A 20091-nucleotide genomic window follows, 5' to 3' on the forward strand; every position below is an offset into this window, starting at 1 on the left:
AGGCGAGAATTCTAACCACTGCGCCACGAGGTTGTGTGTGTGTGTGTGTGTGTGTGTGTGTGTGTGTGTGTGTGTGTGTGCGCGCGCGTGTGTGTATGTATTTTGAGTGAACAATTGTCTTTGAGTACAACACCAATCAAACGTGAACACGCTCAGTTTGGGTAAAGGAAAATCAAATTCGACGATTCACCGGATGACCCAGGTGCATCCGGGACGCTTGGCGACATTTGGCATTAAGTCTGTGGCGCTGACTGGACTTTGAGTCTCGAAAACCTCAACCAACTCACAGTGAGCAATTACGAAAGCTCCCATTGCTTGTCACAGGTTCCTTTAAACATGGCCGGGTTGGGGATAAGCAAGCCCAGGGCATTCTACACACGGGGATTCTTGTGAACAGTCACCAAAAAGTGTCCATTGCAGAAGTTGAGTGGAAATAGGCATTGAATCATGAAATATCGGCCTCATCGTCAAATGAAGCATAAAACCACGGAAAGGTTATGGAGTCTTCAGTAAACACGACCTCCCCTCCCGACTCTTTCTAGAACTCTTAATCGCGATATCCGGCCGTCTCTTAACTAGAAGAGATTAGCTGGCATAGGAACGGGATCCCTTGGCTTTGACAAATTCGCCAGAGAGAGAGAGAGAGAGAGAGAGAGAGAGAGAGGGGGGGGGAGTGTCCTGTTATGGTTAATGAAGTCAGCTAAATTGAAGTTATTTGTATTGCTTACTACCCTGATATTCCTCTAAGCTAAGTAACATCGCCTTGCATTCGCCAGGACAAAAATCCCATTTGTAGATACTTATTTCTTCTCAGGAAAATGCGGGCCCTCTGGCACTCGTCTTAGCTGAATGAAATCGCCTGACGTTAGGCAGATCAAAATCTTTTCAGTGTGATAAATTCATCACATTTTTTTATGTTAAGCGTATCATATCAGTAGAAACCCTTGTGAGTTTTGGGGCAGTGTACTCGTATTTTCTTAGGCAAAGAGAGACGTGTCCAGTTTCTTCCCTACATGGACTGGGTACTGGACAAAATCAGTGTCATTGCGGAACATATGATGGTAGCAGTAAGGTCACTGACCTTGGTTTTGTCTATGATATTGAACTTCATGCAGAGTCGTCAGAGGTCCTGGGTACAGCCCTCGAATCACTACACAAGGAGAAGAAACCTCTGGAAGTTTAGGTTTCCAGGAATCCTCTGGTAGTCTAGGTTTCCAGGGACTCTCTGGAAGTTTAGGTTTCCAGGAACCCTCTGGAAGTTTAGGTTTCCAGGAACCCTCTGGAAGTTTAGGTTTCCAGGAACCCTCTGGAAGTTTAGGTTTCCAGGAACCCTCTGGAAGTTTAGGTTTCCAGGGACCTTCTGGAAGTTTAGGTTTCCAGGAACCTTCTGGAAGTTTAGGTTTCCAGGAACCCTCTGGAAGTTTAGGTTTCCAGGAACCCTCTGGAAGTTCAGGTTTCTATGAACCCTCTGGAAGTTTAGGTTTCCAGGAACCCTCTGGAAGTTCAGGTTTCTATGAACCCTCTGGAAGTTTAGGTTTCCAGGAACCCTCTGGAAGTTTAGGTTTCCAGGAACCTTCTGGAAGTTCAGGTTTCCAAGGACCTTCTGGAAGTTTAGGTTTCCAGGAACCCTCTGGAAGTTTAGGTTTCCAGGAACCCTCTGGAAGTTTAGGTTTCCAGGAACCCTCTGGAAGTTTAGGTTTCCAGGAACCCTCTGGAAGTTTAGGTTTCCAGGAACCCTCTGGAAGTTTAGGTTGTGAAACCCTCTGGAAGATTAGGATTCCAGGAACCCTCTGGAAGTTTAGGTTTCCAGGAACCCTCTGGAAGTTTAGATTTCCAGGAACCTTCTGGAAGTTTAGGTTTCCAGGAACCCTCTGGAAGTTTAGGTTTCCAGGAACCCTCTGGAAGTTTAGGTTTCCAGGGACCTTCTGGAAGTTTAGGTTTCCAGGGATCTTCTGGAAGTTTAAGTTTCCAGGAACCTTCTGGAAGTTTAGGTTTCCAGGGATCTTCTGGAAGTTTAAGTTTCCAGGAACCTTCTGGAAGTTTAGGTTTCCAGGAACCCTCTGGAAATTTAGGCTTCCAGGAACTCTCTGGAAGTTTAGGTTTCCAGGAACCTTTTGTAAGTTTAGCTTTCTAGGAACCCTCTGGAAGTTTAGGTTTCCAGGAATCTTCTGGAAGTTTAGGTTTCCAAGAACCCTCTGGAAGTTTAGGTTGATATTTTGTTCTATGACATATGTACCACAACAAAATAAAAAGTGGAATCGTCATAGGTTTCTTCCTGAGAGCATTCAGAATATGTAGTGAGGAATTTATCCAGGAGGAAATTAATTACATTTTTTATATTTTCAATAAATTACGTTACCCAGTAGGTTTTCTATATAGGAACAAGGAAAAGGCGTTGCAAATAAGAAATATGGGTAGCAAGAATAAAGAGGCTAGTGATGAGAACCTTGGGTATCTGTCCGTACCCAACTCCAAGTGCTCAAATGTCTTAGAACAAAATCTCACCAAGGCAGGCCTGAAACTGGCGTATAGCACGGGAATAAAAATAGGCGATATTGTATGAAATAAAGTCAGTAACAAAATCAATTATGAAGATAACTGTTTAGTTCACAGAATACCATGTAAAAGCTGCCCCGTTAATTAATTACTATGGTGAAACTGGCAGGGGAATTCACAAACGGACAATGGAACATGAAAATGACGTCAAGACACATCGGACCTCTTCCAACTCATTAGTGGTACATATCGACAACTTTGGCCACCTGCCGGATTGGGAGAAAACAGAGGTGCTCCATAATGGACTTGACATGAAGGAAGGGAGGACAATTGAGGCAGCGCGCATTTCTTCACTCCCATGTAGCAATCATCGGGACGGTTTTGTCAAGTTAGCAAGGGTAGCAAGCAGCCTAATTCTCCACGAAGCCAGGCGAAAAGAGATGCCAACAACATTGACCGGGAAGGAACGGGGTGAACTAGGTGCATAGATAAGTTGTCAATGTCTTATATGTGAACATTCTGAAGAAGTCCTAGTTGGACGAAACGTCAGCAATAAAACTTCAACGGATTCTTGGCGTTTAAACTCATCATTCTACCACTCAGAATATGAAATATTTTTTCCCTTATCCTTTTTGTGTAATATTTCGCAAGCCAATATTTTGCCCCGGGGCGATATTTACGTATGTAAGGGATCTATTTATAAAGTGGAATTTAACTTGGTGGAATGAATTCGATAACACGAAAATATATGAAATAAGGTAAGAACTGTAATTCGACTATATTGGAGAATTACAAACTGTTTACCAACATCATTGTAGAAACTCCGCTAATAACTAAACAAATAGATAAATAAATAAATAAATAAACAAATAAAGAAAGAAAGAAAGAAAGAAGGAAAGAAACTGCTGCCATTGTGCGGGTGTCAAGCATACTTATGAACCTCGCCTGCTCGTACAGAATAATTTTAACGCCCCCCCAGCTGAGTTACTTCAATTATGCCTAGCTAGCGAAAATATTTTGTTTTGAATCGAGCGCATACAATGTTGTGATTTAAGTCTAATGGGAGCATGCATAGACGTAGCAGTTGTTATTGATGCTTTATTTATTAAATGAATCGTAAACAAATATGTTGTAAATGTTCAAGTAATCGATGCATGGCATACTTACCGCGCACTATTGACAATCTAGCGATTTCGAACATTTCCACGAACCAACTCTGAATCATTGAGCTTATCTTATCGTTTGTTTGAAGGATTCGTGACAGTCGGGAACATTGGGGCTTTCAACGTTAATTGTCAACCAAAAGAAGGTATGACCTCGTATATTTTCATAGTAACAAAGATATATATACAATGCAATAAGAGAGGAATTGAGTTGTGGGTAACCCACACTAGGAATATCAATAATTGAGGAGTGATTGTGACTTCCTGTGTCAGTAGCTTGGATGAAGTTGTGAGTTGTGCATATATTTGCTGCTGTATTGGAAACATGGTAATTAGCAGCAGTGAAAAGAAAATGTGATGTTGTATTGGTGAATTTCAGTGAATTGATGTAAATCTACATCGCAAAAAAGTCGTGGTGTGCGCTTTATAAGATAGGCATCAAATGAACTAATTTTAGAATTCTCATATACATTTATTGTGTATGCAGATGTAAAGGAGTATGTTCACAGTATTATGAAAGTGAAAAAGAATATAGATTATCAAATGAACCCAACAAATTATTGAAATGTAACTCTATTCAAGGGACGAAAGATTTTATTGATAAGTAGAAGTACGTGGTAGAGCATATGCAAAAAAATTAGCTACCATATGCCAGAATTATCTGTTTATTGTTGTCATGTTAATATAGGCAGTGTAAATGATGTACATATTATTTAGACACATTGATTGTACTAAGGCAGAGGAATGAGTAAAATTATGAGTCCACACATTTTATAATTCATTTGTAGTAGGAATTAATTTCTCATGCCTTGCAATTGCACATTTTCTTTATCTATATATATGTATACATATATATATATATATATATATGTATATATATATATATATATATACAGTATATATATATTATATATATATATATATATATGTATATATATATATATTATATATTTCTAATTTATTTATTCATTATTATTATTATTATTATTATTATTATTATTATTATTATTATTATTATTATTATTATTATTATTACTATTATTATTATTATTACTATTATTATTATTTATTATTATTTATTATTTATTATTCATTTTTCTTTTAGTGGAAATGCATTATTCTGGTTTGTACTGATTTGAGACCACAAATAACAATTTAAAACAATTAGTGTAAACTACTTTTGACAAGGTCCGAGTGGAGGATCCAGGGGGGGGGGTCTGAGGGGGCTGAAGTCCCCCCAAATTTATTCTTTCATTACCTCATTGTAGAGGTCAAGAAACCTGCCATATGTACACTGATACATGCAGAAAGCAGTATTATAAGAAGTACATTCAAGATCTCATTGAGGGTAGATCTTTACAAAGTAAGGGTATGATTTTTGACCAATGTTCTGAAAAAAAACTAAAGTGAGAACATATATTTCATTATATTCAAAATCATTGTATTTGTTCTACATATTATATCTCTTTAAAAATATCATCTATATTTATAAAATTCAAATTAGCCCCTCCCCCAAAGTGTCATCTGCACTTGCAAAATGCAGGTTAGCCCCCCCCCCCCCAAAAAAAAAAAAAAAAAAAAAAAAAAAATTGGATCTGCCACTGCAAGGTCCCCAGACCATCCAAACAAATCATAAGACATTAATAATGAGAATAAGTGGTTAGCCAACATCTTCAGGAATACAATGGACAATGCAGAGTAATCCATAATAACCAAATTTGAGGTACAAAAAGGCTATACAATGGGGTCCCACAAAGTGCAATACTTTCATTCCTACTGATCTACTAAATTAAATCAAAGCTAAACAGCAGTGTTCTTTCATATGCAGAGCACTTGACAAAGACAGTAAATACAAAGTAATAGCAAAGAACACCCAAGCTTACAAAGTGGAACAGTGGCTCAGAAATAACAATGGAAGCTTCACTCCATAAGTCAATAGTAACATTGATCACTCCAGACCACCATGAATCGAAAAACTACCCTATAGTAACATCTAATGGCTTAAGCCTTCCATTTGAAAGAGACCCAAAAATTCAGGGTCTTAACATTTGATGATTGTATGATATTCAGTCGACATGTAATACATGACAACAAAAATCAATAATAAAAACAAACATATTAGAAACCATCAGCATTGACTTTAGAAAAGAAGGTCAATTTTTTTAAGTATGCACCTGTGCAATATAGCAATAGAAAATTAAATAATAATTTTGTAAATTATAATACATCAATGTAATGTTATTCTTGGTGGAAATCAATAACAGAAAATGTTGTAGATGATGCAAAATAACATGAGAAGAGTGAAAAATGAGGAGGACTATACAGTGAGACCTCTCATTAACGGACGTTAATTAGCTGCGTTTGTGGTGTTTTCGGTGTTTTGGAGTGGTTTTTGGGTGGCATAATGATTGCACACACTAAACAACAGCACCAAAAAACACTGAAAAAGCAGTGAAAACACCGCAAACACAGCTAATTAACGTCCGTTAATGAGAGGTCTCACTGTAGGTTATTGCAAAAAGATCTAGACACTATTTTTACATAGAGCCAAGATTGGGAAATTAATTTTAATTCTAAAAAATGCAAAGTACTGGAAATGGATAATAGCTGCAAAAGACCATCTTTAAATTATTCCTTGGGAAGTGAACCCATCACAAAAATAATGTAGGAGAAAGAATTGGGAGTGTTGATGAAAGACAATCTGTCACCTGACAGATATATCAACAGGATTATGGGGGAGACGCATGAACTGTTGCAAAAGATTAAAAGTGGCTTTTCACTAAATGGATGAAGAGATGATAAAAAAAAACTCATCAAAACCCTGATCCATCTAAGACTGGAATATGCTTCAGTAATGTGGTCCCCATGCATAGTGAAGAATATAAACAAGATTGAGATAATACAAAGGGCAGCAACCAAACTGATCACCAGCCTGGCAGAAAAATCATGTTAGGAAAAACTAAAAGCACTGGGTCTGTCAATGTTTAGTCTAACAGTCTATTAACTTCAGCTATGTTTCTTAAATTTTTTCACACAAGGATAGCTGACAACCAGCAACTACTCTCCTCTCCCCACAAATTTAAGCCAGTGACATAGAAACAATCCCACACTGGTATAACACAGACAACAGGCCATAGTTTCTTCCCAGAGAGAGCTGTGGGAGGTTCCAAGTAGCCATTGTGGGACTGTTGGTTTTCCACTAAGTGGAACTGAAGTCAATGTTTGATTGCTTGATAAATGATGAGATTCATCACTGATCTGTATGTACAGTAATGAAAGGAGGCTGTTGCTTAGCAAGATAAGTAATGACTCATTGGTGATCTGTTCAGGGAGTCTTTTATCACCCATTACTACAGATATTTGAATTGCAAATTTGTACATTAACTTTTGGTTTTGCTCCAGCAGATGAATATGAATATAAAAGTTTGTCTATAACCAAACAACTTCATAAAGGAAATTTTATGTATTTTATTGATAAAACCCTGCCCACATGGGTATTTTATTTACCTAAATGTGTTTACTTAATTGTAGTATACAGGAAAAGAGCAATGTTTGTTGGAGTCTGTCTCCTATCCTCCAATTTATTATACCTAGCCTCAAATCCATGGTCAGTTCCAACTTAATCTATAACCTTGATTTCCAGTTATCATATTTAGATTTGAATTCATGTAATGCTTAAGTTTTGGCTATATCATCTTCTACGCTATTCCAAGTGGTAATTCATCTATATGGGAAACTGTATTTCTTCATTATCCATTATCTATATACCAAGAGCTTTTTCCCCCTTTCATGGGAGGTAGCCAAGTCAAAGGCATGAACCTATTCCCATCCATTCCACTCCTCTCCACCCCTTTCTCCCTCTCATCTTAGCTCCTCATGGATCACAGGGCATCCCTGTATCCCACCCACTGCCCTGGGTCAGAAGCAATGTAGTAAGACACTACATCCACAGCAAGGCCACTTCACTTAATCTGTGTCCCCTCATACAAAAGAAAAGATGGGGAGAAATCCTTTCAGGCTGCGTCAAAATATCATTCACACATAAGCACCCCCTACCTCCCCATCCCCTGCCCCTCACTTCCTTGCATAAAAGTATCATCTATACACAGCCACTCTCCAGTCATCCCTCTCTCCTGCCTTCTCCCTTCCTTGCTCAATGCCCCCTTCACCCATTCCATCCATCTCATCCTCAGTCATCCCCTCAAGTTCACTCCCTTCACCTCTGCCTTCCACACCTCTTTTGTTAATCTTTTTTTCTCTCATTCTTTCCATGTGTTCAACCATCCCAATACTCTTTCATCAGCTCTATCTGTCATTTCCTTTTCTACCCCCTACTCTCCTCCTCACCTCCTCGTTACTCACTTTATCCAACCTAATAACCCATACCATACTTCTCAGACATTTCATTGCAACCACATTTAAACTTTTCCTCTCTGCCTCACTTAAATTCCAAGTCTGCTCCATAGAAAGCTGTCGGCACAATCACCCCTTCATACAGTAATCCCTCCCGTATCCGGTTTGCCATTATTCGGAACTTGCCACTATCGGGATGCCCTGTAACTACCGGAGTTCCCTCCAGTATCCGAATGGTGACTGGGATCTGGTGAACATATCTGGAGTGATTCAAACAACCCACACGTCACTACAGCCCGTGCATCCCACCCCCTTCCTCCCCCATGCCCCATCCCAGGTGAAACAGCCACAGAAGAGGACGTGCAAGACTGGCTAGAGTGTGACGAGGGAAACCCTGAGATGCACTTCCAAACCGAAGAAGAAATTACTGAAGAGGTGATGCACCCGGACGAGCCTCACTCTGATAGTGATGATGATGATAATGATGAGGTTGTTGTTGAGGCAAGGCCTAAGTTTTCTGAGGCCAGGGCAAGCCTTGAAGTGCTCATGGATTTTATTGATCATCTTGCTGCTGACGAAGAAATGCGCAGCTACACCTCATCATTATAGATGATTCGAGAAATGCTGATCAGAAAACACAGGAAGTGGCCGACGAGGCAGACCAAGCTGGACACCTTCTTCAGGGTAACATCATCATCTCATGAGGACGCACCACGCCCAGGGCCATCGACTTGTCATGACTCGCTGCCGCCACCACCACCACCACCACCACCACCACCACCATCATCACCACCATCACCACCACCAAAATCAACTCGTGAGGACTCGCCACACTCAGGGCCATCGACTCTTCATGAGTCGTCATCACCACCTCCAATGACTCGGTGATGACTCACCACCACCACCAACTCACTCTCCTCCAGCAACACCTCGGTCAACTCCATCACCACCACTGCCACCACTGCCCACACTATGATGTAATATTGTAGTACTGTACAGTATGTACTGTGTGTGTGTTTTTTTTATACACATTAATGTACATGTGTGTCTTATCAGAAGGCTAGGATGGTGCCCCTCACAGAGGACTTTGTAGCGTGGACTTCAATGAACCATGCCCTTGGTTCAACTTTGCTGGTGGCAGGGTTCGAACTGCCATCCCTTTGACCTTTGCCGCAAGTAATGATGCCCTAACCCACTCAGCCAGCGAGCTTCCATCCAGCGAACTTCTTTAATAATAATGGCTCAACAAAAAAAAAACTCCGTGTATCCGGGAACTCCGCGTATCCGTCATGGCCGTGGCTCAATTGATCCGGATATGGGAGGGATTACTGTACACTCTTCTCTTTTCATTGTTCACATCTCAATGTGTTCCCATGACCTCTTAAAGCCCTCCGATCCATAATCAAGAGATCTCTTCTTTCAGTGCAATTGGAAATGTACTGGTCTTGCATTTGCTTAGTAGTGGAGTCGAATCCTGCATTCTTCTCCTATTTCCAGCAGTGACTGTTACCTGCCTTGGTAGTCCATGGGTATATGGCAAAGGTGATGGCTTTGGTCATAGCTACATGCCTCCTGATGTTCAACAGGAATAATATCATTAACACTGTTAGAGAGTAAATTTCAAAGCATTAGTAATACCATTCTCTTTCCTAACATCTTTAGCTGCATTTGCTTGGTGGCAGTAATGGCTGAGAGCAGAATGCATAATGTCAATATCTACTGCTATAATTTGGTGTAGCATGTTACCACAGATTGCATTTCCATTTTTAATATATAATGAAGTGGTTGGCTCTGCTGTGGATGTGCTGTGTCTTACTGCATTGCCTCTGACCCAGGCAGTGGGAAACAGGAATAACCCTTCATCCACTAGGAGCTAAGATGAGAAGGGCACAGTGGGTGATGGTTGGGAGTGGGTGTTTGCCTTGGCTGGCTACCTCCCTTATAAGGGGGAAGAGGTCTTTGGTATATAGATATAAATATATATTGAATATTTTTTTATTTATATATAAACTTTTTGTAATCTATGGGTATTTACTTCACAGGTTTTAAGCAGCCATCATGAGACGTTTGTTTCCAAGCAAAAAGAAGAAGGAACCAAGTAAGGAGTCAATAACAGGTGACTCAGATATGCAGATTGGTACTCCAACACAAGTAAAACACGAGGTGCATGTTACTCTCAACCCAGCTACACAATCTCTTGAAGGCCTTCCAGAAAGCTGGATGAAAGTTATGGACACTTTATACACGTGAGTCATAATTGTGAAGGAAAAAAAAGTCTTGTGGTTACTATGTAAAGTAGTTTCTTTTTATGAAATCCTATAAATTTAGAACTTAGACACAGTAATAAATAGATTTGTTGATTTTATTTGATTTATTTTTCATGTATTTCAGAAAAGATGAGCTCCAAGAAAATCCCAAGGCTGCATTGCAAGCTTTTAAATTTTATCAGTATTCCATTAAGCGAAAGAATACTGATGCAGATATCAAATTCAAACCAACATCACAGGACATTGCAGAAGAGACTGAAGCCATTGATCATGCTCTGGAAGAAAGTAAGTATAGATTCTGGATACGTTAAAACAGCTGTATTGATGTGGAACATTTCATTGTCATTGTTATTGTGACCAGAAGTGTTCTCTTTCATGATCTTAGATAGAAATGTTTTATTCAAACATGTATATCTGTGTATATGTATGTATATGTGTGTGTGTATATTTATACATATATTTGTATATTCTTTATATATGGGCAGGAGATGTTCTCTCAAGTATGTTTGATTAAAATTTATGGCAAGATTATTATTGCAGAGTTTTTCATCTGCTTTTTCTCATTTTCTTAGAGCACTTTTTCCTTTCACATGAAGTTGTCATATAATGTCTCCATATGACATTGTTTTGTACATTACTTTGGGCATGGCTACCTAAGTAAAATACTGGCCAGAATGCAGTTTCACACTTGTTAGTGCATTATCAGTGGCTAGAGTCTGAATATCTGATTGAATTTTGGTTGTTTATATACTGATATTGTTGGGCTGATACTTCTCTTTGAGGTTTGTGAATGTCTAGTGGACCAGGCTAGGGCTACTGGACTGTGCTACTTACTCATTGGTCAGCTGTTGTGTGACGTCATCAATCTCGCTCCATCTTCCAGGGAGTGTAGGTCTCCTTACACTAGGAAGGGCCTCTAAATCTGTGGTTTGTGTATTTAGATTGGAGGATGATTCTTTTATGAAGAGAGCTTCAAGGATAGGCAGTTTTCTATGGTCTTGGTTTGTTGCCAGTACTTTTGTGTTTTCTACTAGAGTGTCTCTTTTTAAAATTCTCTTGTGAGCTGAATGATGGTTTTTGGGAGCTCCTGATGAGAGGTGGTATGACAACCAGCATGAGAGCTTCATTGTTGTCATGCCAATATAGGTTGAGGGTTGGGTTGCACAATCCCCAAGTTTACAAACATACCTATATGTAACATGAGTTCTCTGAAGGTCACTTTTACTCTGTCTTGTATTTACCTAGTTGCATTTTGTGGGAAGGGGAGCTATGCTCATGGTGTCCCGCCTTTGTATCTTGCAGTGTCTAGTTTGCTTTTAAACTCATGAATGGTTTTTGCACATACTATTTCATTATCCAGTTTGTTCCAAGTGTCCACTACTCTATGTGGAAAACTGCTTTTCTTCAGTTCTCTTCTGTAGCTATGTTTTTTGATTTTCTTTCCATGTCCTCTTGTGTTTCTCTTGTCCCAGTTTAGTAAGTCCTCTCTATCGAGTATCTCTGTGCCTTTCATGATTCTGTAGATGGTCAGTAGGTCACCTCTCTTCTTTGCTCCAGCGTCGGTAACTCCAGTTTAGCCAATCTCTCCTCATATGATAGGTTTGCAAGTGCAGGTGGCATTTTTGTAGCTGCTCTATGGATTCTTTCTATTTTCTTTATATTCTTCTTGGTACTGAGTGACCGCAGTGTCGCCGCATACTCTAGTCTAGGCCTTATCAATGTAACCAATATTTTTTTTATCATGTCTTCGTCCAAGTATGCAAATGCCACTTTTATTGATCTTAGCAAGTTGTAAGCCTCCCCGACAATTTTGTTAATCTGTTTATCATAGGACAAGTCGTTTGTGATAATTACCCCCAAATCTTTTTCGGATCCTACCCTCTTTACCGCCTTGGTTCCAATTGTATATTTTCCTGATATTCTGTTTTTGCTTTTTCCAAACTCCATTATGCTACACTTCTTAGTATTATATATATATGTATATATATATATATATATATATATATATATATATATATATATATATATATATATATATATATATATAAATGTGTGTGTGTGTATATATGTATATACCTGTATATATATGTGTGTGTGTGTGTGTGTGCATGAGAACTTGTGATTCTAAATATGCAGAAAAGCCACCAAGGAAAATAATAAAATGATGACTGAGTGCTTTTGTCTATTTAGACATCCTCAGGGTACAAACAATGGTATACAAACATGAGTATATATAGAAAGTGGGAAGCCATGGATGGGAACAGGAAAAAGTTGTGATGGAGTGTCTTGTGGTTAACCAATACTGTTTGAGGCAGTAGACGTTTGGGCCACCACTTTTTTAACCATGAAATGATCAAGTTTATACATTTCTCCACTTATTTTTAAGCTGTTGACAAATGCATCTTTAATCAGACTGGATTCTATTATATTTCTATTCAAATATGACTTATTTCTAACAATTTCTTAGACATTTGACCACTCCTAATGCTATACTGATGTTATCTTAGCCTTAGTTTTAATTCTTTTCCAGTCTGATCTACATAGCATTTGTCACAATTTTTACATGGAATTGAATAAATACATCCTTCCTTATCAGGAGAGTTTTTAATTAAAAGGCTTCTAATTGTATTGAAGTTCTTGAATGCTACTTGAATGTTGAAAGTCTTAAGAATATGAAGTAGTTTGACGAAATTCTTGTGAAAAGGAAGAACAAGTAGGTTACAAAAAAGGTTTTACTGGCATTTTCCTCATAATTTTTTTTTTTTTTTTTTTTTTTTTACCATTTTACAAGAATTATCTACAAGGTGCATAGGTTATTTTAATTTTGAAGCTGTCATACATTCTAAAGAACTCATCATCCAAAAACTGGACTACAAATTCTATATGCTCTAAGGAACATTGGTGAAAACACTAACATTTTTGTCCTGCAATGATGAGATAAATAAAAATGTGCAAATGAAAGGACATTGGAGGGTTTTCTGTAGATATCAAATTTGAAAGACCTTTCATTTCTGTAAATTAATAAGCTATGATGTTACTCTGTTATTTAATTGTGACCCTGTTTTTTATTTATTGTTCCTTGAAGAAGAACTAAAGAAACATGAGTTGCCACTACCTACCACCACTATCATTGATTTAATTAGATTATGTATTGATTTAAATTTTGTGTTTTGACAGGAAATATTTCTAGCAAAAATTTTGGTATGGCTATGGGCAACCCATTTTCTTCCAGTTCTCAACAGTTTTTACATGGAATTTTTTAAAACTAAGTTATTACCTAAAATTCTCCCCCAATGTTACATGGTATAGATACATTGATATTATATGCATTTGGCCTGCCAATGATGATCCCATTTTGTTCTTATCTAAACTTAATGCTTTGGTCCCTTCTATCAAATTCACCATGGAAATGGAAGAAAGTAATCGTTTACCTTTCCTTGATGTAATGATTTACAGAAATGAAAGGTCTTTCAAATTTGATATCTATAGAAAACCCACCAATGTCCTTTCATGTGTATATTTTGATTTGTCTCATCATTGCAGGACAAAAATGTCAGTGTTATCATCACAGCACATCCACAGCTGTGATGTGGATGTGCTGTGTCTTGCGACACTGCTTCTGACCCAGGGCGGTGGGCAGGGTGCAGGGATGACCCATCATCCAGGAGGTGCTCAGATGAGAGGAAGGGCGGGAGGGGTGTGGAGTGTATTTAGGGATGAAATGGGTGGGAGTGTTTTTATGCCTTTCCCTTTTTGGCTACCTCCCTTGTAAGGGGGAAAAAGCCTTGGTATATGTATGTATGTATGTTATCATCAATGTTTCTTAGAGCATATAGAATTTGTAGTCCAGAGTTTTTGGATGATGAATTCTTAAGAATATATGACATAGCTTCAAAATTGAAATATCCTAAGCATCTTGTAGATATGTACATATACCAAAGGCTTTTTCCCCCTTACAAGGGAGGTAGCCAAAAAACAAAGGCATAAAAACCACTCCCACCCATTCCATTCCCAACATACTCCATTTCCATCCACCCCATTCCCTCCCTATCTCGGCACTTCCTGGATGACAGGTCATCCCTACATCTCGCCCACTGTCCTGGGTCAGAAGCAGTGTTGCAAGACACAGCATATCCACAGCAAGGCAGCTACCTTAAATTGGCAACCCCTCCTCTCTGTCCCCTCATGCACCCCTTTGGGCTGTGTCAATTTATTTTTCACGCATACTCCCTCACCCCCACCCACTCCCCCTCATGCATCACATCATCCATACACAACCATTCTCCATTCACCCCATCATCTGTCATCTCCCGTCCAGCTCAAACTCTGTCACTAATTTTCTCAATCCCTCCTCTGATCCTGCTACAAGCGCAGAGTCATCAGTAAAAAAACAACTGGCTTATCTCCCACTTTTCTCCATTTTCTTTAACCATCTCCAATTCCTGACCCAATACCTCTGACTTAACACATCCCTGACGAAGTCCCATCTCTACCTCAAACCACTCTCTCAATTTCTAATCCTAACGCAAGCTCTACTACTCTTGTAAAAACTCTTGACTGCTCTTAAAAGCTTTCATTCTATCCCAGATATCTGCAATACCTCCCACACTGCCTTCCTGTCTACCCTATCATAAGCCTTTTCCAAATCCATAAAAGCCAAAGAAAACATCCTTACCTTTTCCTAAAGCTTTCTCACATATCTGTCTTACCACAAAAATCTGATCTACGCAACCCCTACCTGTCCTAAACCCACACTATTCCTCACCAATTACTCCCTCTGTTCCTCTCCTGATCCTCTCAATCAAGACCCTCCCATAAGCCTTCCCAACTACACTTAACAAGCTGATCCCTCTGAAACTACTACACTCACACTTGTCCCCTTTTCCCTTGTAAAGTGGAACTATACAGGCACTCCTCCAGTCCTCTGGCACTATTCCCTCTTAACCACTTCACTCCGGGACAAAATCTTGCAGGCAGCGTTAGCTGCCAGACGTACGATGTTGCGAAATAATACTCGCATCATAAAAAATAGTCACCGCTTATATCGATTGTTCTCTCTTTCACCCGTGAATTTTGATAACCATAGAAAATGTGATGAAGCCAGTTTAGAGAGTATGTCAGTTTTGCAGGGACAACTACAATAAATATAATCAAGACGCCAATATGGCAGCCTCGCGTATCCACTTGCTCCCCATGCCACCTACGTAGGCGGCACCATATGGAAGGGGTTAAACAAACATTAGATAACCTCACCAGCCAATCAACCACTGTACCTCCTTTTTTCAGACATTCTGCATGATATCCATCCAACCCAGGTGCCTTACCTGCTCTCATCATCTTAACAGCTGCCTTTACTTCATCTTTCCTTATTTCTCCTCCATTTTCCTCACTCATCTCAGTCATTTTCATAGCACTTGCAAACTCACACTTGCCCCTCCCTTCCAACTTAGTTTCACTCAGTGCCAACACATCCATCTTTCTTCTCACAAACATACTGCCTATCTCTTCTCTTTTACTCTCATCTGTACCACATCCACGCACATTAAAAGACCCAAACCTTAGAGTACTGGTTGGAAAACTCCTCCTAGACCCTCTTATGCCTTTACTTATATTAGGAATGTTTCCTTTGGGGTTACAGGGAGAAGGAGGCCTAGTCCTATCCCCGTCCTGTTTTTTGTTGCCTCATATGACACAAGTGGGAAGACTTGGTGGCAGTATTCTTTTCCCCCACTACAGGGTTAGGTGAAGAAAGGAAATGAATATTCAGAGAAATGGTACAGGACAGTAACAAGGGATTGGGGGACAGCATAATGGAGGGACAGTCACAGTATAATAAAGTATCATCATTTCTCCATGAACAGAGATTTCCTCTATCACAGACAAAATGATGTGTGGCTCTGGTCTGTAGGGACACCCATATAGATCCTAAAGTATCAGCTGCATGCTACTTAGTCACAATAACATGTAGCCAATACCTTTGTCGTGTTTAGTTGTTGCCGCATTTGCCAGGTGGCAAAATGTGGTGTGACTCTTTCAAAATCCACATTCAGCTACATGAGGGTTCAAAGTTAAATCTAAATAAAATACAAATGTCACACCATATATGACTTTAGTTATCTAAGATGATTATCTCATTTTTATTGACCTCATTAAAGAGTTTTATCTTCTCACCATACTCCAAGTAGGATAGTTGCCCTGTCATTTATGATGCCTCGTGAAGTTTCTCCATTGGGGACAATCTCTGTATCTCTCTTCATCTTCTTTTATCTTTGTGGTCTTTCCGCTTCTTTCTATTGCTTCACTGATTCCATCTCTTCTTGGATCTTCCCACTGATCTTCTCCTTCTTGGTGTCCACAGGTAGTATTGTGGTGGATATCCTTCCGTGTCCATCCACATCATGTGTCCATACCACCTCAGTTGTTTTTTCTCCACAAATATTATTATTGGTTCTACATTGAGTTCCTTCTGGATATCAATATTTCCTCTTTGGTCTCTCCTAGGTACACCCATAATTAGACATAAAACTTGCATTTCAGCTGCTTGGAGTTTACTCTTTAGTTTTGTTGTCAGTGTCCAGGATTCTGAGCAATAGGTTAACACTGGCCTTAGAATTGATTTGTAGATGATAACTTTTATTTTGTTGGGAATATTTTTCTCCTTTGGCAGTTTATATAGAGCATTAAAGATATTACATCAAAAGATGGTGAGGCCTGCTGCTCAGCATATTTACTGGCTTGATCGCATTCTCTGTGGTTATATCTATTCAGGGTGAAAGAGAATTAGTATAACAGCGGTAATTCTATATTTTATAATGTGCATGTCATGATGCATCATTGCACATCAGGCAACCCAATGTGTACGCGAATATTTGACTTGTGTTGAAGTGGTTAAAAAGGTTGCCCTGTTATACCATCATACCATATTTTGACGATGTTCATTGTGTCAAGATTTTGACAACAGAAAGAAAACATTTATCATAGACAATTCATAAAGAAACACACTTATGCTTCTACAGCTTGTACTCAGCATTGAAAAAAAAAACCTTAAGAATAAGAACAGGATGCAGTAAAAGAACCTTGATAGATGATGCCTTAAGAATAATAAAAGGATGCGGTAATAGAACTTTCATAGGCCATCTACATTCAGAAACCAAAATCCTCCCCATAGAGCAGCACATGAGAATGATTGGCACATATACAAGAGTTTGGTTATCCACACTCATGGCATCATATCACACAGGCACAGCCCTCAAGACAAGAAGCCAGTTCCAGTAGCATACTACTCAAATATCAACAACAGCATGTCCCACAACATATCCATCAAAAATCACACAGAAGACAGTGATGAAAAGATGGATGATGTTGAGCTTCAAAACTAAGCAGTTTATCTACCTTCGTTGGACATAACTACCTGATGGGTGTACAGGAAAAAAGCTGTTTGGTTCAGGGGATATTCTTGGAGCATATGGTGGTTCCAAGGTATTTTAAGAAGGGTAGGAATATTGAGTGATGAATCCTTCCAACTTCTCTCCAGACAAAAGAAATGCCTGAAAGAAAAGAGTTGTTTACATTTGTGAGTGGTTAATCTTAAATCATAGATTTGCTTTTTTAAGCTGCATAAAAAAGAGCCCTTCATCTGTAAGGTGCAAAAGTGGGAGAGGCAATGAATGGGTATTGGATGAGTATGGGATAAGTTTAGGGTTGGTTTATGCTTTGAGTTGGCCACCCTCATTATAAATGTAAAAAGTCTTTTAGGATGTGTATATATGTGGTGGGGGGGTGAGGTAGTATGTGTGAACAAATTTTGACGCAGCCCGAAGGGATTTCTCCCCATCTTCTTCTTTATGCATGGGGGGACGGAGAGGGTGGGTCGCCGACTTAATGAAGCGGCCTTGATGTGGATGTGCTGTGTCTTGCGACACTGCCTCTGACCCAGGGCACTGGACAAGGTGCAGGGATGACCCGTCATCCAGGAGGTGCTAAGATGAGAGGGAGGGTGGAGGGGTGTGGAGTGTTTTCAGGGATGGAATGGGTGGGAATGATTTTATGCCTTTTCCTTTTTGGCTACTTCCCTTGTAAGGGGGAAAAAAACCTTGGTATATGTATGTATGTATGTATATATGTGAAAAAGCCTTAGAGAAATTTATTTTGATACCATTCTTACATATACCTAGGGGCCCTTTCCCCCTTTCCCCCTTTTAATGGGGTGGTCAGCCAAGGGATGCACCCATTCCACACCCATCCAACACACAATTATTGTCCCTTTTATTGTAGTTCCTTGAGGATGACAGGCCATTCCTGACCCCAGTCCACTGCCTGGGTCAGAAGCAAAGTATTAAAACAGTACCCCAACAACTGTTTCATTGCATGATGACCCCGCCCCCCCAAATCACTTAAGAATTTACTGAACAAACAAGAATAAATTCTTTTGGGCTGAATAAGTCTCTGTCTTCACTGCTCCCCTCCCTGTTCAGACATTCCCCTTGTACCCAAAGCTCCTTTCACCCCATCCAACCATCTCATTCTTGGTCATCTCGTCAAGTTAATCTCAAGCACCTCTGCCTTCCACCTTTTTTTTTTCTCCTCCTCTTCACTCATCCTTTTTAAATGCTCAAACCATCTCAGTATTCTTTGATCAATCCTATCTGCCAGGTCTCCACCTGTGCTCTCAGCTGCACCTCCTCATTTCTTACTCTGTCCATCATTGTAATTCCCACCATACATTTTAAACATTATCTCAAACATTTAAACTTCTCCTTTCTGTCTTCCTTAAATTCTAAGTCTGCACCATATAGTGTCATGAGTATGTGGTGGAAGTCAGGGATAAGGAGAAATGACTAAGCGGTACTGACTTCTTCACAGAGACTGTCTGTCACCTGCATTTATTAGCTCTATTTATAGGTAACATAGCAGAGCTTTGTGGGAACTTTGCCAATGTGGACCAATCAGGAGTCAGGTATAATGTGTAACAATTAGATAACAGATTGACAAACAGACATGGGAAAAATAATATAAGTATAAATTCTAAAAATATTAATTACAAGTGTGTGAAATGTTATGAAATTAAACAGAAGCAAAGAAATAATTATTTCCATCCGATCACAACGACACGGGCCCAAACAAACATAGCAACGGGTACACACATTTTTAATGTTTAACACAATAACACTTGTACGTGAGTAAACAGGAGTTTTTAATAACATTAATTCATGGAACAAACTTCGTAGGTATACAAATGCCATTTCTACAGAATTTGCGTCATGCGGTATTTTCCTTTTGTATGTAACTTCGTATGCTGCATTTGCCGCAGGATGCCACAAGTACAATCACCCCTTCATACAGTCTTCTCTTTGCATTCATCCCCAGATATATATTTCTCCTGAGACTTGTCATCAGATATATAGTTCACATGAGATTTGTCATCCCCTATGACATCTACTTGCTTCTCTTACTCTGTAATTTACCTCAACCTCCACTCCTTCATTCCCTGCTACATTTAACCCTAAATTTAAGGATCTTCACTTCCTTCAGCCTCTCTTCTTTAAGACTTGCCTTCAATTCTCTCCCACCCTCTCCCCTTGTACATCTCATCACCTTATTTTTACCCATATTTACTTCCAGCTTTCTCCTCTCACATATCCTCCTAAACTCTGCCACTAACTGCCTTATATCTTCCTCTAACCCAGCCAATATTCTTTCCCTTTATCCTTCTCATTTAATTTACCTTCAGATTTTCACTACCTCCCTCACTTTTCCTCCTTCACTTTTCCATCACTTTCTGAATTCTTGTCAAACATCTCTCCACTATAGTC

The 20091-nt window shown here is 39.3% G+C and overlaps 1 protein-coding gene across 2 annotated transcripts in view; it reads left to right on the forward strand.

Moving 5' to 3' along the window:
• The first annotated feature begins 3690 nt into the window (after nucleotides 1-3690).
• The window catches only part of Pak3 (p21 (RAC1) activated kinase 3), a 43009-nt gene continuing 26608 nt past the window's right edge, over nucleotides 3691-20091 (forward strand). The window contains exons 1-3 of one of the 2 annotated variants that reach the window (XM_076208409.1): nucleotides 3691-3805; nucleotides 10055-10258; nucleotides 10404-10564. In XM_076208409.1, the coding sequence (XP_076064524.1) occupies nucleotides 10071-10258; nucleotides 10404-10564 (349 nt within the window). In that variant the 5' untranslated portion in view covers nucleotides 3691-3805; nucleotides 10055-10070. Of the gene's footprint in view, nucleotides 3806-3951; nucleotides 3988-10054; nucleotides 10259-10403; nucleotides 10565-20091 lie in introns of those variants that run through there. The other variant, XM_076208420.1, reaches the window with a different exon arrangement.

Source organism: Oratosquilla oratoria, chromosome 2, assembly GCF_046742065.1.
Source record: "Oratosquilla oratoria isolate Oo_2021 chromosome 2, ASM4674206v1, whole genome shotgun sequence".
Lineage (NCBI taxonomy): Eukaryota > Metazoa > Arthropoda > Malacostraca > Stomatopoda > Squillidae > Oratosquilla > Oratosquilla oratoria.